The sequence below is a fragment of the Trichosurus vulpecula genome, chromosome 8 (genome assembly GCF_011100635.1).
Source record: "Trichosurus vulpecula isolate mTriVul1 chromosome 8, mTriVul1.pri, whole genome shotgun sequence".
NCBI classification, from domain to species: Eukaryota; Metazoa; Chordata; class Mammalia; order Diprotodontia; family Phalangeridae; genus Trichosurus; species Trichosurus vulpecula.
This window is the reverse complement of record NC_050580.1, coordinates 157029385-157051639: the sequence shown is the minus strand read 5'-3', so window position 1 is coordinate 157051639 and position 22255 is coordinate 157029385. Positions and strand designations below refer to the sequence as shown.

The window sequence follows — 22255 nt, the reverse complement described above, 5'->3', positions numbered from 1 at the left end:
AAATTCACATTGAACAGTTGGTAGCATTGCTTAGGTCAGCTGGTGTCCCATGAGACATCTGAAATTAAACAAATTGTTTAATAGATTGCCATGTCTGTTTGATATACTCTTTAGGTATAAACTACCTGTTCACCTCCTTCTTTCCCTAGAAAATTTTCTGAATTGTAGCCATCAAATTCTATATCAATTTGGCTTCAGAGGAGGATGTTCAAGGAGTATCAGTTCCTATTGGCCTGAAAAATTTAGTATAGTAGTAGTAAAGACAGTTTAATGTGGTGGATACATGAATCAAAGATTTATTAAATTCCTACTGTGTGCAACACATTGTGCTAGGAACTGTGGGTGCAAAGATAAAAAGAAATAAACTTTGATCTCAACGAATTTAACATTCTTTTTTGGAATCACGTATATATGGACAAATGTGAAATTTATAAAAAGTAATTTTGGGTGTAGAATAGGGACGAGTAGCACAAATACAGGAAGGAATCAGAGAAGGCCTTTGTAGATGGCTCTTGAGGTGAGCCTTGAATAGAGCTGGAGATTTTACTAGGAAGGTAATGAGGAGGGCCTGCATTCTGTGCAGGATGGACAGCCTTTGTAAAGGTACATCTTGTACTGGGGAGGACAATTAGCCCAATTTGACTAGAACTTAGACTGTGTAGAGTCTTTCTATGAAGCATAGTAATGGATATTAAGTCTTGAAAGATAGGTTTAAACCAGATTGTGAAGGCCTTTAAATTCCAAAAAAGAGCTTGCATTTAGTCCTAGGGCAAAAGATTAAAGTAATAAGAGCTATTCATAGCCATATGGTAGCTTTTTGGTTGTGGCTGCAGAGGATACTGAGAAGGAAAAGGAAGCAGTGGAATGGATTTACTATCTATGAAACATATAGAATGCCTTTTCACAGAAAGATGGAATTTTAAAGCTAAAAGAAACCTTAGAAATAATTTAGTATAGCATTTCTCATTTTATTGTTAAGGAAGTTGAGTCCTGGAGATGTGACTTGCCCAAAGTTACACAGTTTATATTTGTCTTGAACCCAGAGTAAAACTTAAATGTCCTGAGAGTCTATTGTTCTTTATTGTTTAAAAAGTTTTTTGATGCCTTTTGTTATTTAATATTCTGTTCATTTCCTGATACTCTGCCTCTCCCTTGAAACAAAGAAAAAGTTAAGCAAGACCTATTGACAGCCCTGTCTAGCAACATATACAACATTCTTCATATATAGTCCTTTATTTCTACCCAGAGGAAAGAAATGCTTCATTACCTGTGGTCACCTGTGACCAAGACTGGGTCATTGTAATTAATCTGAGTTCAGCTGTCTTTTAGTGTTGATTTTGTTTATAACATCATAGTCATTTTGTGTATTGTTCCCCTGGTTCTCTACATGAGCTCAAGAAAAATGTTCCATTGAATTTCTGATATTCATCATTTCTAATGACAATAAAATGTTGCATTACATTCACACAGCACAATCTATTCCCCAAACAATAGACTCCCACTTTGTTTCCAATTTTTTGCTGTCTAGTTTCTTTACTAGACAGATGGACTGAGAGGAAATAATGGGAAAAAAGTGGAAAGAAGGGAGCCTAGCAGTACCAGATCTCAAGCTAAATTACAAAGCAGTAATTCTAAAAACAGTTTGGTACAGGTTAACAAATAGACATAGATCAGCACAACAGATTAGGGATATGGTGTAACAGAAGGAACAAGCCTAGTAGTAGTCTAGAAAGACCCAAGGTACCGGTATAAGGATTCAGTTTGACAAAAAAAAAAATCTGGGAAAACTGGACAGCAGTATGGAAGAAATTAGATGTGTACCAGCATATCATACTTTATACCAAGATAAGTTCCACATGAATCTGTGACCTAGTCATAAAAGGTCACATCATAAAGAAATTAAAGAAATGTGGGAAAAAAATTACCCATTACATCTCTGGATAGAAGAAAATTTCATTACCAAACAAGGGATATAGAGAGGGTCATAGAAGATAAATTTTGATTACATGAAGGATAATTTTTATTATATGAAACTAAAAAGGTTTTGCACAAATAAATACAAAAAAGCTAAGATCAAAATCTGTCTTAGGTACTGTTCTAAAGCCAGCACCCTCTTACTTAAGATTTAGTGTTGAGATGAAATGAGGCACAAGTCACTGAACATTTAACAAAGGAGAAGGTTTACTTTGCTCTAAAATAGCAAGAATATATAAAAAGGATGCAGTGACACTTAGCTTCTCAGGCGTGGTGGTTCTTCACCCCCACTGCCCACTCACCCATTCTCCATCTGGAAATTGCCTGGTCAGTAAGTCATCAGGCCATAGAAACTGGTGTGGTCTCAGGCGCCACCAAGTGTGAGACATCTTGGCTACCAACACTTGGGACTTCTTATGCTTCCAGAAGAGGAAGCTACATCAGGGAGGCTGGGCCAATGAGGTTGCATGGGAAGGAGAAAGCTGTGTCAGAGAAATCAGGGGAGCTGCATCAGGAAAATATTGGTCCTATCACAAAAGGAAAATAGTTAACTGGGAAAAGAGTCTTTGCAGTAAATCTTATTAAGAAAGTCTCATTTCCGAGATTAAATATGTAAGGAACTGATTCAGATTTATAAGAACAAGAGCCATTTCCCTATTCATAAATAGTCTAAGGACTGAATAGGCAAGTGTTCATGGAAGAAACCCAGGCTATCTATAGCCATATTAAAAAAAATGCTCCAAATTACTGATAGAAAAGAAAGACAAATTAAAGTAATTCCAAAATTCTACCTTACACCCATCAGCTTGGCAAAGATGACCAAAAAAAGGGAAAATGACAGTTGTTGGAGGGTCTATGGGAAAACAGGCACGTTGATGCACTGTTGGTGGACATGTGAGTAAGTCTAGCCATTCTGGAAAGTAATAATGGAATATTGTACAAAATGCTGCTAGGCCTATGCCCAAAGGTGTTCAAAGAGAAAGAAAAGATCCTATATGTTCAAAAACATTTTAGCATTTCTTTTTGTGTTGGTAAGAAACTGGAAATTAATGGGGTGCCCATCAATTGGGGAAAGACTAACACAATGAGGTATGTTTGTCACGAATGAAATGAAATAAAACAAAAAGCTAAACTGAGGCATGCTTCTCCAAGCAAGATAAAATTTTATTATCAGGGCCAGTAACCTGAGAATAAGATGGGTCAATCTCTGCCTAAGTTTCTAGCCAAAGATCTTGAGCAAAAAGACAGCCCCCCTTTTATAAGTTTTGGGGAACATAGAACAAAGTGTAGGGTAGGTGACATCATAAGGTTGCGGGAAAACATGGTTGGTTACATAGATGAGGCATAGGAAACAATATGATTGGTCGGAAGTTGGGAATAGAAGCTAGCAACAACCCCCCTTCTTCCCTCCTGTGACTAAGAGTCTACCTGCAGGATTAGTGGCCCAGACTTCTTTGTGCAGCAAACCAGACATTCTTGAGTTTTGTCTTGGTGATGTAAAAAACATTAGGCCTAGCTCCCTTATGGCAAGTGGAATCCCCCAAGATTAGCAGAATTCCCTGAGGCAAGAATAGAACAGTGATTGGCAAGAAATGGATTTCTGAACTTAACCCATTACAGGTGTGCTGAATTCTGAACTAAGTTTAGAGGGGGAGAATCGTGACTTAGACACTTATAGGACACCATCAATTAATTATAAATAGGATCAATAAAACAATGATATAGGATTAGTTTTAATCTTTTCCATATTTGAATAAATTTATATATATATTTGTAATAATGTGGAATGTTGTTGTGATGTCAGAAATGAATACAATTTCAAAGAGACAAGAGCTTTGTATGAGCTGATAAAGCGTGAAATGAGCAGGACTAGAAAAAGTTTACACTATAACCTTAATAGCATAAAAATGAACAATTGTGAGGACATATAAACTAGTGAAGAATTTATACAGTAACAACACCACAAACAACTTAAAAAGCTATGAAAACTCTTAGCAACACAGTGATAGTCCATGATTCCAAAGGACTGATGATGATGCGTACTATCCATCTTGTGACAGAAAGGTGTTGGGATTCAGGATGTAGAACAAGGATTTTTTTTTTAAACTAGTCCACCGAATGAGTTTGTTTTCCTTGAACATGTCTGCTTGTTACAAGGAATTTGTTTCTTCTTTGCCTTTCCAAATTGGGTGGGTATTGGAAGGGAGAGAAAATTTAAAAAAAACAACACAATTTAATTTAAAAAAACAAGTTGAATATCTTTAAAAGGAAATAAACATTTTCTTTTTTAAAAAAAATGGAAAAAAGAGACCCATTCATAAATCAGGATGGGATGTCTGCAGGATCACTAACTTCAGGATTTCTTGGAAGTTTCTTGGAATTTTCATATGAATTCATGACTCCCAGCATATATATAATTTCTCCCTCCCCTCCTCTACCTCCCTTAGGGACTCTACTTGGGAACAGCAGCAACAGCACCACCATCTCTGTCTCTAGTTATCTTAGTTATATAATAATTGCTGTAGCAGATAGAACTCTAGACTTGAAGTAAGGAAGATCTAAGTTCAAATCTTGTCTCAGATTATTCCTGTTTGAAGAACTAGAGACAGGTCCTATAAACTTCCCCATTTTAAAGGGAATATTAGAATTCTTCATTTTTGCCTTGATATTTTACAAGTCACATAATCTCATCCTCAGGTTCCTCATCTGTAAAATGCTAATGTACAAAGCACTTTGCAAATCATAAAGCCCTATATGAATGTTTCTTCTCTTCCTCCTCCTTTTCTTTTTCCTTTTACTCCTTCCCCTCCACTCCTCCCCCTTTCTCTCCATCTCTTTTTCCTCTTCCTTTCTTACTCCTCCTAATTCCTCTCTTTTTCTTTCTTCTGACACATACTAATGAAGTGATCCTGGATAAGCTACTTTACTTCTCTGTATTCTAGGCAACTTTCTAAGACTATAAGCTACAGAGAAGGTCCCTATCTGTATTGGTAGATGATTTTCTTATCTGGGAGTTTCCTTTACAAATGAAATCACAAGTACAAGGAATCACTTGGTCTTGCCCCAAGAGTTTCTGAGCTTATGGCAAAGCTATCAAGCTATTTCCCATGTCTTCTCTCCTTCCTTCCCGTCCTGGGTATTTAATTCCCGCCACGTATACCAAGCCATTTAGGATCATAGGATTTAGAGTTTGAAGAATATCTAATTCTAGTCTCTCAATTTATAGATGGAGGAAATTGAAGCCCATGAAAATAATGTGACTTGTTTAAGGGTAATAGGTGGAAAGTAGCAAGACTGGAAATTGAACCCAAGTTCTCTCAAATAAATCCGGATATCTTTCTATTATAACATGCTTCCTCAAAAAATTTTAAAAAATATTTATAGTCTCAGGTCTCTTTTTTTCCCTCTTCCCTCTCCCCTACAGAAAGAATCCACATGCACCTGATATCGGCTGTGTTGATACACTTTGTACTTGCAAGGCTGCATACAGTATTTGCCAGCTTTGTGCTTGAGTTAGGTATTTAAAAGTCAAAGTACTTCAACTAATAAAGAGGACTGAAACCTGGGGATAGATTCTTTTTGTTTTTTTCTGAATTTCACAGCATTTGCTTAAAATTTTATTTCATTTAAAATTTCATTTTTAAGGAGCTTTTCAACTTAATCAAAAATGAGCAAGTCTAATATAGACTTTATAGTAAGGAACTTTATAGTACTATCTTTGCTCTAAAATATGATATAGTGAAATATTCAATGTATTTTTGTTTTTATTTGGCGTTTCATGTGTAATATTGTAATTTTTTTGGTTTAGATTCCATGTTGTTGCATCGAAGGGAAATTTGGAGTGTTTGAATGCCATTCTTGTACATGGAGTTGACATTATTGCCAGCGATTCTGCAGGTATTAAGTTTTCTTTAAAACTTATTTGTAGAACAACGAATATTTGTAAGGCACTAATTGTCTCATTCAGGCTTTGTAAATGAGGGATAGCTTTCTAGCTTTAAGTAACTGGAAAGATATTGTAAATACAGATGCACAAATCAGTATTTATATCATATTTAGAAATGGAAAGGCAGATAGTAGTAAAATGGGTCAGATAGCCTCTAGAACAGGTGTTCTTAATCTGGGATCCATAAACTTGTTATAAATATATTTTCATAACTATGTCAACATAATTGATTTCCTTTGAAATCCTATGTATTTTATTCATTTAAAAATATTTTGAGAACAGTTCATAAACTTAATCAGACTGTCAGAAGGGTCCGTGATACCAAAAAAGGTTAAGAACCCCTATTCTAGAAAAGTTAGATAAATTTACTTGAAGGAAGCTTGATATAATATCGATTTTTAAAATTTTTGTTCCCACCATTTCCCTTTCCTCAGAAACCTTCAAGGCACACTTTTATTCTCCAGACAAAAATAAGGCAATTTATCTACCTTGGCTATGTTTTCTTTTATCACTTTTACTGTCTTCACGTATCATCTTACTTTTTGTGCCCATTTTTTTTTCTCCTAGGATAAGCTAAGCTTCCTCCCTTACCTACTTAAAGATTGATCAAAGTACTTCTTTCTTTTTTTAAAATTTTTTTAATTTAATTTATTTAATATATTTAGTTTTCAGCATTGATTTTCACAAGAGTTTGAGCTACAAATTTTCTCCCCATTTCTACCCTCCCCCCTACTACAAGATGGCATATATTCTGGTTGCCCTGTTCCCCAGTCAGCCCTCCCTTCTGTCACCCCACTCCCCTCCCATCCCCTTTTCCCTTCCTTTCTTGTAGGGCAAGATAAATTTCCACGCCCCATTGCCTGTGTATCTTATTTCCTAGTTGCATGCAAAAACTTTTTTTTTGGTTTTTGAACATCTGTTTTTAAAACTTTGAGTTCCAAATTCTCTCCCCTCTTCGCTTCCCACCCACCCTCCCTAAGAAGTCAGGCAATTCAACATAGGCCACATGTGTATCATTATGTATAACCCTTCCACAATACTCACATTGTGAAAGACTCACTATATTTTGCTCCTTCCTAACCTATCCCCATTTATTGAATTTTCTCCCTTGACCCTGTCCCTTTTCAAAAGTGTTTGTTTTTGATTACCTCCTCCCCCATCTGCCGTCCCTTCTATTATCCCCCCTTTTTTATCTTCTTCCTCCTTCTTTCCTGTGGGTGTGTATGGTATTCCCTCTTCAGGTCAAATCCAATGAGAGCAAGTACTTCTTTCTTTTAACACTTTTTCCTTACTATAGTCTACATATATCATATGGTATACTATCATGTTGGCCCAAATATAATTCATACTCCTGAAATTATATTTAAGAGAAATACTTATATACCTCAAAATAATCACTATTATAGATTGTCTTTAAGTGTTACACAAACGATTTGTGGCAGAACCATCACCTGCTTTTGAACTGTTAAAAAAAAATTAGTGCCTTCCATATAACAGGGCCCTTCTAGACATTGAGTACAATACAATTATGAATAAGATATACCCTGACCTCAAGGAGCTTACTATGAATTAGTAAGAAAAGTGCACAATTTACTTTGATGAGACAGTGTGATAGAGTTTATAAGAAAGATCATATATCTGGTTGGGGGAATCAGTAATGCTTCATGAAGAAGTTGCATTTGAAGGATGGGCAAAATGTTTAGGCAATGATGGAGTATGGACAGAAGAAGTGATTTTGGCAGAAGTAATAACATCTTTTTCAATATTCTAAGATTACGTTTCAGCTTTGTGATAAATTTAACAATTTTTTTAAAGCATATATATTATGCAAGGTACGTTGCTAGGTTCTGGGTATGCAAAAGTGAAAAAAAATCTGCCATTCATGCTCTCAAGGAGCAGATAGTCTACAGAGGCATACAAAATGTTCCAAAGTAATTATCAGGCATAGCAAAGTGTGATGAGGGCAGTGTGAGATTGAGACTGTGCCCTAGGAAGATTTGAAGAAGAAGAAAAGAGGGAGATGAAGATCAAGAAAGGTTTCATGGGGCAGATGGCACCTGAGCTGAACTTTGAAAGAAGAAAAGAATTCTGAAAGATGAAAAGGAAGAGGGTATATCCCAGAAATGGGAGACAGTCAACAAGCATTTATTAAGTGCTTACTGGAATGCCAGGCACTGTGCTAAGAGCTGAGGTTACAAAGAAAGGCAAAAACTGGAGCTCAGAATCTGACTGGAGAGACAACACACAAACAACTATTTACAAATAAGATAACATTGAAGGTAATCTCAGAGGGAAGGCACTTGCATTAAGGGGAACCAGGAAAGCTTTCTTACAGAAGATGAGATTTTATCTAAGATTTAAAAGAAGATAGTGAATCTAAGAGGCAGAGACAAGAAGGGAGAGCATTCCATGCATGGGGGACTGCCAGTGAAGACACACAGACATGTGGGAGATGAATTATTATGTGTGAGGAATAGCAGAGGAGGCCAGTGTTGCTGAATCATGATTATGTGGAACAGAATAAAATATGTGAAGATTGGAAAGAAGGGGTCAGGTCATGAAAGGCTTTAGAAGATTTAAGTTTCATCTTGGAGGTAATAGGAAGCCCCTTGAATTCATTGAGTGCTGTGTGTGTATCACATGGTCAGATCTGTACTTTAAGATCATTTTGATAGAAAAATCGAGGATGGACTGGAATAGAGGGAGACTTGAGGCAGAGGGACCTAATGGAAGGAGGCTCTGCACCGGGATGAAATACATAGGAACAGTGGCAGAATGAGTGAAGGAAAAGGTTAGTATTCTGATTTGGCTGGAATGTAAGAATGCATCAAAGAGTAACATGAAGTAAAACTGGTAGATGAAAGCTAGATTTGGGGGGCTAAAGTTTATGTTTTATTTTAAAGACATTAGGGAACCAGGAAAGTTTTTGATCTGAGAACCCTGAACATATCTGTGCCTTACTGAACAAGATTATTTTGGCAGCTATGTGAAGGATGTATTATAAAGGCGAGTCCTCATACTTTGATCACACTCTTGCCCCCGAGATCCCTATAATCACACAGTTTTGCATGAATTATATAAGAGAAGATCCCCATTAGTTGGAAACACTCCTTCATATGGGAGTTTAATGGGAATTAATCAGAGGATGTTGCTGCTTTGACTGCTGTCAAACCTTTTTCCACTGCCCACTTTCCATACCACTTTATCCAGGATATTTGGTAACTTTTTACTAAGGGGGGGAAAAAACCCCACCAGATACTTAGATAGCCAACATGTGGATATCTGTCCACATGTCTTGATCCACATGTGTGATCTTGTTTCATTGTATTTTCTTTGGTTGTATTCTACTTTTAGTTCCTTAAGAAAATCTTATTGGGTCATCCATTTCTAGTGACCAAACTTATAAAAAATTTATAGTTTCCTGCCTATGTGTGTATTGATTCAAATGTATTATGTATTAATTAGACTTTTACTCATAGGGAGAAATGCCCTTCACCTTGCTGCGAAATATGGACATGCTTTGTGCTTACAAAAACTTTTACAGGTAATAAAAATTACACTAATTTTAAAAAATTCTTTTAATTATATACTAAGGATTATTTTAATGTGTTCTTCAAACTTTGGGTTAAAGAAAAGTGCTTAATTTATTCAGTCTTGTTTACACAATTTTTTAAAAATGGAGTAATGTTAAAGAAAACTATGGGCGAAATGAATTGTATAGCTTAAGAGTATTAAAAATAAACTACGAAGATGGCCTTCCTGTTTACATTAGCTGAGATTAAAAACTTTTGGCATTTTGGTTTATATGTTTATGACTTGAATTAAATTAAGATAATACAACATATAGTACAACTTTGTTTTCCTTCCATTTAAAAGATTTTTTTATACATTATTGGCTTAAGTCTGTCAACCAACAAGTATTGTTTATAGAGCCTTGCAACAGCCAGTGAAAAATTGCTATTCAACTGATTATTTAATGTCAAAGAGTAATTTTGTCATGGTGGTGGTGGTGGTTTTATTTATGAATTTGAGATTCTTTGAATTAAATATTCTAAGGGTTGGACAAATAGACATTTCTATAAGCTTTTGTTTTTTAAAACCAATAAGTTATTACATTAATAATAGTTGAGATTATTTTTCTGGTCCTTGAAGTTTTAAGCACAGTTTGTCTTCTGATCTTCTGATCATTTACTTTGTATAATTTGTTAGGGCATTCTTCTATGTCAGACTAGATAATGAAACAGAAAAATGTAAATAGATTTACTTTTATTGAACATTGACTAAAGCTAAATAATTTAAGGTCTAATTTTTAATATAGAATCCTAGTAAATAATTTGTTTATTAATTTATTAATAGTATAACTGCCCCACTGAACATGCAGACTTGCAAGGTAGGACTGCACTTCATGATGCAGGTGAGTGAAAATTTCACTAGTGGTAAGAGATTCTTTTTTAATGTTTCTTTTAAAATTTTAGAAAACTTTTAGTTTTTTTAAAAAGCTATTTAACTTTTATTATTCATATCCGACAGATTGTGTTCTTTTAGAATATTGACCAGTTTCTCCTTTGGTTTTTAAAAAATGTATTTTCATTTTTTAAAAAACTAGCTAAACAATGTTATGAGTGAATCCTCTATCATTGAATTATTTTCTTGTTTTTATTATTCTGCACTAATAATATTACAACAGTTATGATTAGTACTTGTGTGACTGAGTTATCTCTTTGAAGGTCCTCTCTAAATAACAAAAAAGGAAGGATGAAAGTAGGACTGAAATACAAGAGATTAGCTTAAACACACACACACACACACACACACACACACACACACACACACTCATAGAGCCACAGAATTTTAGAGCAAGAAGGAACTTTAGAAAACATGCCCATTCCTTCATTTTGTAGGGGAGTAAGTGAGCTCTAGAAGGTAATTTCCTCAGGTTCATAGAGATTATAATGGCAAAGATAGAACTCCAGTCTCTGTGTCTTTGCCTCTTTCCACTGTACTATAGTAGTTTGCTATTACTTTATTCAGCAAATTCTTAAATTGTTTTCCTTTTTATAGTTTGATTTAATAGAAGGACACAGTTATTATCAATGTGAGAAATAATATAATAGAACTAAGAAATTAACTTTCAGCATAAAAATAATCTGGTTTTTATTGTTACTTTTAAAAGATTATATATTTCAGATTTTTATTGTATTTTTTAAATTTAATATATTTAGTTTTCAGCATTGATTTTCACAAGAGTTTGAATTAGAAATTTTCTCCCCATTTCTACCCTCCCCCCTACTCCAAGATGGCATATATTCTGGTTGCCCTGTTCCCCAGTCAGCCCTCCCTTCTGTCACCCCACTCCCCTCCCATCCCCTTTTCCCTTCCTTTCTTTGAGGGCAAGATAAATTTCCACGCCCCATTGCCTGTGTATCTTATTTCCTAGTTGCATGCAAAAACTTTTTTTTTTGTTTGTGAACATCTGTTTTTAAAACTTTGAGTTCCAGATTCTCTCCCCTCTTCCCTTCCTTCCCACCCACCCTCCCTAAGAAGTCAAGCAATTCAACATAGGCCACATGCATATCATTATGTATAACCCTTCCACAATACTCACATTGTGAAAGACTCACTATATTTTGCTCCTTCCTAACCTATCCCCATTTATTGAATTTTCTCCCTTGACCCTGTGCCCTTTCGAAAGTGTTTGTTTTTGATTACCTCCATCCCCATCTTCCCTCTCTTCTATCGTCCCCCCTTTTTTATCTTCTTCCTCCTTTTTTCCTGTGGGGTAAGATACCCAATTGAGTATGTATGGTATATTCCCTCCTCAGGTCAAATCTGATGAGAGCAAGATTCACTCATTCCCCCTCACCTGCCTTCTCTTCTCTTCCTACAGAACTGCTTTTGCTTGCCACTTTTATGTGAGATAATTTACCCCATTCTATCTCTCCCTATCTCCCTCTCTCAATATATTCATCTCTCATCCCTTAATTTGATTTTACTTCTTTTAGATATCTTCCCTTCATCTTCAACTCACCCTGTGCCCTCTCTCTCTCTCTCTCTCTCTTTCTCTCTCTCTATTTTTTTTCCTTTATTTATTTTTAGTTTACCACACACGGTTCTACATAGTTTTGAGTTCCAGTTTTTCTCCCTTCCCTCCCCCCTCCCTCCCCAAGACGGCATGAAGTCTCATATAACTGTTATGTATAACTTCGCATTTAATTAATTTATGCTCTAGTCAAGTCGTGGAGAAGAATTTTGACCAATGGAATGAATCATGAGAAAGAAGAAACAGAACCAAAAACAAAACAAAACAAAAAAAAAAAACCCAAAACCAAAAACAAAAGAGAAGCAGAAAAGGCGAGCATGTAGTGTGCCTCAGTCTGTATTCAAACTTCGCAGTTCTTTCTCTGAATGAAGATAGCATTCTCCATCGTGAGTCCCCTGGAGTTGTCCTTGCCCCTTTAGGTTGCTGAGAGAAGCGCAGTATGTCAGGGTTGGTCCTCACGGAATCCACATATCTGTGGCTGTGCACAACGTTCTCCTGGCTCTGCTCCGCTCACTCAGCATTATGTCGTGTAGGTTTTTCCAGGTTGTTATGAAGTCTGCATCATCCCCATTTCTTATGGCACAATAGTATTCCATCACCTTCATATACCACAGCTTGTTCAGCCATTCCCCAATTGATGGGCATCCCTTTGCTTTCCAATTCTTGGCTACCACAAAGAGAGCTGCTATAAATATTCTTGTACATATGAGTCCTTTTCCCGCTTGCGTGATTTCTTTGGGATACAACCCTAGAAGTGGTATTACTGGGTCAAAGGGTATGAACATTTCTATAGCCCTTTGGGCATAGTTCCACACCGCCCTCCAAAATGGCTGGATCAGCTCGCAACTCCACCAGCAATGCAACAATGTTCCAATTTCCCCACATCCTTTCCAGCATTTATCATTCTCCTGATTTGTTATTTTAGCCAATCTGACAGGAGAGATGTGGTATCTAAGAGTTGTTTTGATTTGCATTTCTCTAATCAGCAGCGATCCAGAGCATTTTTCCATATGCCTGTAGATAGCTTTAATTTCTTCCTCTGAAAACTGCCTGTTTATATCCTTTGACCATTTCTCAATTGGGGAATGGCTTGTATTCCTATATATTTGGCTTAGCTCCCTGTATATTTTAGAAATGAGGCCTTTATCAGAGATACTAGTTGCAAAGATTTTCTCCCAATTTTCTGCTTCCCTCCTAATTCTTGTTGCATTGGCTTTTTTTGTACAAAAACATTTCAATTTGACATAATCAAAATTATCCATTTTGCATTTTGTAATGCTCTCTATCTCTTGTTGGGTCATGAATTCTTTACTTTTCCACAAATCTGATAAGTAAACTATTCCTTGCTTTCCCAAATTACTTAGAGTATCAACTTTTACTCCTAAATCATGAACCCATTTTGACTTTATTTTGGTATATGGTGTAAGATATTGGTCTATGCCCAGTTTTTGCCCTACCATTTTCCAATTTTCCCAACAGTTTTTGTGAAATAGTGAATTATTAGCCCAGAAACTGGCTTCTTTGGGTTTATCAAAGAGTAGATTGCTAAACTTGTTGATTTCACCTACTTGTGTACCTATCCTATTCCACTGATCCACACCCCTGTTTCTTAACCAGTACCAGGCAGTTTTGATGACTGCTGCTGTGTAGTCTCTCTCTCTATTTATATATACACTTACATATATACATACATACACACTCATATATACATATATATACATAAACATATATATATATATATAATATATATGCATATTTCCTTCAGCTACCCTAATACTTAGGTCTCATGAATCATACACATCATCTTTCCATGTAGGATTGTAAACAAAACAGTTCAACTTTAGTAAGTCCCTTGCAATTTCTTTTTCTTGTTCTTTTTCTTGATTACCTTTTCATGCTTCTCTTGATTCTTGTGTTTGAAAGTCAAATTTTCTATTCAGCTCTGGTCTTTTCACTGAGAAAGCTTGAAAGTCCTCTATTTTATTGAAAGTCCATATTTTGCCTTGGAGCATGATACTCAGTTTTGTTTGGTAGGTGATTCTTGGTTTTAGTCCTAGCTCCATTGACCTCTGGAATATCGTATTCCAAGTCCTTCGATCTCTTAATGTAGAAGCTGCTAGATATTGGGTTATTCTGATTGTGTTTCCACAATACTCAAATTGTTTATTTCTGGCTGCTTGCAGTATTTTCCCCTTGACCTGGGAGCTCTGGAATTTGGCGACAATATTCCTTGGAGATTTCTTTTTGGGATCTATTTGAGGAGGCGATCGGTGGATTCTTTCAATTTCTATTTTTCCCTGTGGCTCCAGAATATCAGGGCAGTTCTCCTTGATAATTTCTTGAAAGATGATATCTAGGCTCTTTTTTTAATCATGGCTTTCAGGTAGTCCAATAATTTTTAAATTATCTCTCCTGGATCTGTTTTCCAGGTCAGTGGTTTTTTCCAATGAGATATTTCACATTGTCTTCCATTTTTTCATTCCTTTGGTTCTGTTTTATAATATCTTGATTTCTCATCAAGTCACTAGCTTCCACTTGCTCCAGTCTAATATTTAAGGTAGTATTTTTTTCAGTGGTCTTTTGGACCTCCTTTTCCATTTGGCTAATTCTGCCTTTCAAGGCATTCTTCTCTTCATTGGTTTTTTGGAGCTCTTTTGCCATTTGAGTTAGTCTATTTTTTAAGGTGTTGTTTTCTTCAGTATATTTTTTAGTATTTATTTGGGTCTCCTTTAGCAAGTCATTGATTTGTTTTTAATGGTTTTCTCGCATCATTCTCATTTCTCATCCCAGTTTTTCCTCTACTTCTCTAACTTGCTTTTCCAAATCTTTTTTGAGCTCTTCAATGGCCTGAGACCAGTTCATGTTTTTCTTGGAGGCTTTTGTTGTAGGCTCTTTGACTTTGTTGACTTCTTCTGGCTGTATGTTTTGGTCTTCTTTGTCACCAAAGAAAGAATCCAAAGTCTGAGACTGAATCTGGGTGTGTTTTTGCTGCCTGGCCATATTCCCAGCCAACTAACTTGACCCCTGCGTTTTTCAGTGGGGTATGACTGCTTGTAGAGTTAAGAGAACTATGTTCCAAGCTTGGGGGGATGTGCCAGCTCTGCCACACCAGCACTGCTCCTTCCCCAAGAACCCCCAACCCGGACTGGGCTTAGATCTTTAGCAGGCTGTGCACTCCTGCTCTGATCCGCCACTTAATTCCTCCCTCCAGGTGGTCCTGGGGCCGGAAGCAACTGCAGCTGTAGTTCTGTAGCTGCCCCACCTCCGCTGCCCCCGGGGTGGTGGCTGAACCTTGAACTCCTTTTTTCACTCTGTCCCCAGCAGCTTTTCCCACTAACCTTCTCTGTTGTCTTTGGTGTTTGTAGGTTGAGAAGTCTGGTAACTGCTGCAGCTTACAGATTCAGGGTGCTAGGGCATGCTCCACTCGGCTCCTGGTCTGGTTGGTCCCCACCCCTCACGCTGGGCTCTGCTCTGCTCCTAGCTCCGTGCGGGATGGACCTCACCCAGAGACCATCCAGGCTGTCCTGGGCTGAAGCCCTGCTTCCCTCTGCTATTTTGTGGGTTCTGCAGTTCTAGAATTGGCTCAGAGCCATTTTTTATAGATTTTTGGAGGGACTCGGCGGGGAGCTCACACTAGTCCCTGCTTTCCAGCCGCCATCTTGGCTCTGCCCCTATATTTTAGTTTCTTAAAAATTTTTCTCCTTATTTTTCATTCTTTTAAGATATAGTAAGTTTCTGAAACTTTGTGACATATTGAAAGCATAAAACTGATAAAACTAAATATTACCAGTGTACCTAGTAGATAATTATATCTTTGGATCGCATTTCACTTGTTTAATGTCATAGTTTAATGTCAAATGACATTTTAATCTTATATGTTAAACATTATATTTTACATTTTAAAATGTATAATGAAAACAGAATGATGGTTTTATAGTTAAGAATTTTATGAATTAAGGTTTTGTTTGCAATAAATATTTTGAGTGAAATGTTTTGCCTTGATCAAAAGACATTCAGAAATGAAAGTATGACAGAATTTCACAGTATGAACACTGCTGAGCCAATACTCTTTTCATCTTGATACCTCAGAGAATTAACAAATGCAGTTTTTTCACAAGATTATAAATTTCTCTGATTCATGAATATATTATTTTTCTTCTATTTTAGATGTGAAAATTAGCTTGTTTGTTTTTTAAAAAGTTCTTAGTAAAGAGTAGATTATCTCACCCTAAGGAAATTTTCTTGCATTAGAGAAAAGTAATTTCTTTAGTCAAAGTGAATTAATACAATATTTTAAAAATGATCCAGCCAGACAATTCTTAAAATACAAATGTGATGGTCTGTGTTATTGAGACCAATGTATTGGAGGCTGTGAAGCTTTTTAAAAGGTAGAAACAGTTCATGCATTACGTTGATAGGAGAACTTTAAATGCCTCATCACATCAGCATGTTTTCTTTCTTATGTGCAGCTATGGCAGATTGTACTTCTAGCATACAACTACTTTGTGACCATGGAGCCTCAGTAAATGCCAAAGATGCGGTAAGTTAACTTATATTCATTCCACAATTTGACTAATGTAGGTGATACCACTTTTCTCTATTTCCCTCTTGATTATATTGTGAGCTACTTGAGGAAAGGGATTATTTTTGGCCTTGAGTATATCCCCAGCACCTAGCATAGTGACTAGTCCATGGTAGGTGCTTAATAAATGCTTGTTGACTTTTCAGTTTGTCTTCTTATTACTGTTTAGGATGGGCGGACACCACTGATACTGGCCACTCAGATGTGTAGACCAGCAATATGCCAACTTCTCATTGATAGAGGTGCAGATGTTAATGCCAGAGACAAACAAAACAGGTAATGTTAAGTCAGTAATTAAATGGCTAATTCTTTTGAATTTAGTTTCATATTTATGTGGGCCTGCAAACTGGAAATTGCCTGCCTCATTTTATGCAATAGATGTGTACTCATGAAAAATTTTATATAAATTGAATTAAAGCAAGAGTTAACTATATTAAGGACTGACTGTTATGGTGGATCTTTTGCAAAACAAATAGCAATTAATGAAATTTATTCACACCTTTTTTTTGGGGGGGGGGGTAAATATATTTTCATGGCAGATTCATCCTCAACTGGGGCCACCTTAATCAACAATTTAAAATTATGAAAATTAAATCCTTTTAAACACAATTTCATTAAAAAATAGCAAGCTAGGTGTAAGATGCATAAGGTAAACCAGAGACTTATTCAATAGCCACGTGAAAGCTACTCAAAACTAACATTCAATAAATTGAACTGTTAGTTTACTTAAGATACCTGAAAAAAATAACATTTTAGTTGTGTTGGTTGAATTTATAATTTGACTTTCTGATATCTGATGTAATTTTCTGACTTGTAAAATAGTGGAATTTAAATATGTGAATTAATTAAAATGAAAAGGAACTCTGTTTCAATTATATCAGTTGTTTAAATTTCTTCAATGAGATAAAGGAGGGAAAGGAAAGAGGAGAAAGAAATGATGATTTTTGTGATATCTCAGTTAATCAGACCTACAGAAACAAACCTGTATTGTTGTTTTTTAAACAAAACCAACTACCATCAAAACAGTACCCAAATTTCCTAATTTATTTGAAATAATGTTGGTGTGTATTAAATGGAGCCGGTAAGACCTACCTAAATTAAAATCCCACCTTTGACACTTAGTGGCTGTATGACTAGCCAAGTCATTTAACCATTGTATTATTCCTCAGGCAACTCTTTAGGATTTATCTAATGAATTGTAGGGCAATTGCAGTCCATAGTTTTCTTGAATTTTATCAAATGTTTCCTTACAATGATTCATTATTGTGGTTGTGTTTTTTTCTAGGACTGCACTTATGTTAGGTTGTGAGTATGGTTGTAAGGATGCTGTGGAAGTTTTAATTAAAAATGGTGCAGATGTCAGCTTGTTGGATGCCCTTGGACATGATAGTTCTTACTATGCAAGAATTGGTGATAATCTGGACATTCTAACCTTAATGAAGACTGCAGTTGAAAATTCAAACAAAGGTACCCAGAAATTTCCTTAACTTTGAAAGAATAAATGAATGGATTGATGGATGAATGAATGAATAAAAAGCATTTATTAAATGTTTACCATGAGTCAAGCATTGTGCCAAATTCTGAGGATAGAAATGCAAAAACAAGATAGTGCCTGCTATAGGAGACTTCAGGAGGGTTGATTGACATGCCCTTTCCAGAATCAATAGTAGCATTCTCTCAGCATTGGTGTAGGGAGTGTTATGGTATGCATGCTGTAGCAGCTAGGTGGCAAGGAGATGTCCAGGGTGAATGATTCATTAGGGTACATTATCTTAATTTAGGCAAGCCCAGTTAAAATACGCAAAACAGCATGTATAGAAATTTTAGTATTTGAACTTTTGTGAGAACAGAAAACTTTCTTCACTGAAAAAAAATTTGTCTCAATAAATCTTTTAAATAACTATCTCCTTGTATATATTTTATGTAGATATATAAAGTATTTTTTGCTTAATTATTTTAGATACCTAGTTGTGCCATAGAGTCCTTCATTCTTGTTGCAACTCTATTCCATTGGGAAGTAATTTAGAAACCTGAAGAACAAGTATCAAGTGAAGTCGTGATACTACTATTCATAGGGAAATTGTTTTGTCCCGGTTAGGTTGTATGTTAAAAATTCTTGAACTTTTTCCTTTGAGTGAAATAAAATTCTAATGAGTAAAGTTGGTAAATCAGCTTAGATTAAAAAAATAATAGTAAAGATGAAGGAGGCAATGAATTATAGATAGGGAAAAGCAATATAGAGATATATGTTGGAGTCTCTCCTCTGCCACTATAACTATGTGACCCAGGTGAAGTCACTTTACCTTTTAGCCCTGATTTATAAGAGGAGACTGGACCAGATGCTTTCTAAGGTCCCTTCTAGATATAAAATTCTGTAATTCTATAAATAATGTATATCGAATGTAATATAATTATTGTTAGTTGTTTTCATCCCTCCCTTTTTTGCTTTTAGGGAGAGAACCTTCAAAGAAAGGACAATCTTTCCAGCAGGTAAGTCCTCATTCCAATATTTAATGAAGAGAAACTACGCATGGATTGCTAGATTGAAAAGACAAATGCTACCAAATTGACATAAATTGAATGTCTTAAAAAAATCTAAATAGGTTGTGGTTTTTGTAATGATTTTATGGAGAATTTTCAGGTTCAAGGCTTTTTTACTGGTAATTCCTGGCCAGGCACTAAGAGAGTCTTTAATCCAAATTTCTTTTTAGTATGCCATTTAGCTCATCTCTGAGCCTCAGTCTTTTCATTTCTAAAATGGAGATAAGTATATACTTACATGTTTGTGGATTCCCAATGTTATAGGAACTTAACCTATTATGTTAGTTGTATGTTAGTTTTTGATTGCTAACTTGCTGATAAAATTTAAAATATGCGAAAATTTCCTTAGTTTTAGATTGCTGACTTGTTGATGAAATTTAGAATCTGCAAAAATTTCTCTCCCGACACATTTATGAATCATGTTTTAGGTTACAATGGGTCATTTTGGGGATGAATTTTGCTGATGCCTTATCCCACCCATTTGATGTGAAGTCTTGCCATCCCAGTTTAAAAAGAAAAGATATGTGCTAGTTAAGAATGAAGGAAAGCTTACTAGTTTTGTTTCTACTGATCAACCAGAGAAATACTTTCTTTGTCATTCATTCAACAAGTATTTATTAGGTGCCTACAGGGTGCTAAGTGATAAGAATATAAAGAGAAAAGTCAGTATGGATTTGACTTGTTTTTTTGTATTATGATCCTCAAATGTCACTTGGCTTCATTTTGTGACAGCTAATAATTGGGATCAGAGTGTGTAGTTATACCTGAGCATATTCTTTTGATGATTTTTGACTTTGGAGTTATGTAATAATTTCTGTGAATACATTTGGTAAAATTATTCTATTGATTTGAATTTGATAGATTTAAGTAAGATACTGTGCTTTAAAATGGCTTTAATACTCAAATAATTTGGTATTTTAAGGCTTTCAAATAATAGGTTAGAATGATTTAAATGACAGATATTTGAAAGTGAATTCCATTTTCAGTGAGATGGCCTTTTTTGGTTTTATACAGATAGAAATACTGCCACCTTGTGTAATATAGAGCAAAGCTTAATCTAGATTATAAGGTGAAATATGCTAGGTTTAAAGTTTTCTTCAAAATAGGCTTTTTAAAAGGCATATTCATTCATAACTTTACCTGGTTACATTTTAATATAATAACATAGGTATCTTATGTTCCACTGAAGCGAAATCTGTTACATATGCAAGATGAAGCAAATATAAAATCATATCAGAGGGAGCAGAAAAATGTTCAGGTAATGCTCCAGGAAACGGGCACACTCAAAGAAATGGTATGTTCCTTTGAACAGTAAAATCAAAAGTATTTGGATAGGTTTGTTTCTGTTATTGTGGATTCTCTATTATTGCTTGATTCTCCTTGAAAAGAAAAATAAATTATCCTAACATTTCTTAGTTGAGACCATTTAGTTTACGTAGAATTTGGAAGTACAGTAAGTTTTTTACTGGGAGCTTTTTATAACAATGAAATAACAGATCCAGTCCAAAAATGTGCGCGCGCGAACACACACACACACACACACACGCACACGCGCGCACACACACACACACACACACACACACACACACACACACGGGATATCAGTTCTGATTGACACTTTTTCTATAATGTATAGTCTTTGAGAGTTGCCTGGGGCACAGAGAAGTTACATCATTTGCCCAGGGCCACATGTTGAGTTTGCGTCAAAGGCAAAACATAAACACAGGTCTTTACTTCAAGACATTAGCTAGAAAAAAAACCAACCCCAAAATAATAGTTATCTTCTTTCGTGGTTGAACTGGGTTTGTTTTGGTTTGCCTTGTTTAGACTTACTCAAAATGGTCATATCTTCTAGCTTCTGAGGGAAAAAAAGTAGTATTTATTAAAAAGTACTGTTGTTGGAGTAGAAACAGTGTGACTATATGGTTTATATGGTTGAAACACTGAAACTAGTGAAAAAATAATTTATATGTAAATACCAGCAACTGCTTTTATAACTGCTTTTATCTAATAAAAGAAGAGCACAACTTTATTTTGGTTTTCATATTCTTGTGCATTTTCTATCATGTATTGCCCTTGGGAAAAGAGGGTTATAGATGTTGTAATAAATATAATTTAATATAGTTCATTTGTTTTTACCAGATGACTTAAATGTTGATAAACAGTAGAACATCATTAAGGATGATCTCATTACAGATTTGGAGGCTTAAAACTAAAAACAGTTCTGACTCATTTGGTTAACAGACTCTTTTAACCTTGTTTTTGTCAGGAACACTGTATTTCATGTGCTGATTTTTAAATACTAGTATTGATTGTTCTTATTGTGTTACAACGGCAGCATGGAAGAGTGGGTAAAATGTTATCATTAGGATCAGAGAGACCTGGGCATTAAAATCTTGACTCTCACACTTGCTGTGTGACCACTGACGTGCCATTTAACTCATCCCTGAGCCACCTCAGTTTTCTCATTTCTAGAATGGGGATAAGAATCTCTTTAGGACCCACCTTACAAGGTTGTTGTGAAGTTCAAATGAGACAATGTAGAGGTTCCCAAACTTTCTCCGTTCATGGTGCCATTAGTGTGTGTCAGTATTTTTTTCATAGCACACTGAGTCTAAAAGAAATACCCCAGATTTCAATTTATTAAATAGTTACATCAAGACAACTGAATAAGTATGTCCTTACTACTTAATAACTCACTTTTAAAAATACATATGGAGTAAAAGGAAAAAGTAATATTTTTATTTCATTCTTAACCAGTTATTTACTAATGAGATGTGTGTACCTGTTAGGCACGGCACAACCTCTCAAACCTTAGAATCAGATTGGGCGCTGATAACCTCATTTCTTTTTTTTTTTAAATTGATTTTTGCATCATAATTGCTTTTTATCATAGGAACTACTGGAAATCCAATTTTGCAAAGATAATATGTTACAAATGAGAAAGTTAGAGAGGCAGTTGGCATAGTTGAAAAGTACAAGTGAACAAAAACGTATCTCAAATAGAACGTCATTGAAAGAAGAGATATATTCTGTTCTAATGATGAAAACAGTGAATCACTATGAAGGTAGTGGTTCACTGAAGGACCAACAGATGTTTATCGTTGTTTCTCGTGAAAATTTAAAATATCCCATTGTACCTTTGTGAATTTGCCAGTTTGAGAACTGCAGC

General features: G+C 35.5%; 1 protein-coding gene across 7 annotated transcripts in view; it reads left to right on the top strand.

Annotated features, from left to right (window-relative positions):
• The window catches only part of UACA (uveal autoantigen with coiled-coil domains and ankyrin repeats), a 122485-nt gene that overhangs the window by 62731 nt on the left and 37499 nt on the right, over positions 1 to 22255 (top strand). For 2 of the 7 annotated variants that reach the window (XM_036735018.1, XM_036735022.1), the window contains exons 3-10: positions 5783 to 5871; positions 9400 to 9464; positions 10277 to 10334; positions 16430 to 16500; positions 16712 to 16818; positions 17828 to 18009; positions 18995 to 19032; positions 20273 to 20377. In XM_036735018.1, the coding sequence (XP_036590913.1) occupies positions 5783 to 5871; positions 9400 to 9464; positions 10277 to 10334; positions 16430 to 16500; positions 16712 to 16818; positions 17828 to 18009; positions 18995 to 19032; positions 20273 to 20377 (715 nt within the window). Of the gene's footprint in view, positions 1 to 5782; positions 5872 to 9399; positions 9465 to 10276; positions 10335 to 16429; positions 16501 to 16711; positions 16819 to 17827; positions 18010 to 18994; positions 19033 to 20251; positions 20378 to 22255 lie in introns of all 7 variants that reach the window. The other 5 variants (XM_036735021.1, XM_036735023.1, XM_036735020.1 and 2 more) reach the window with 4 other exon arrangements.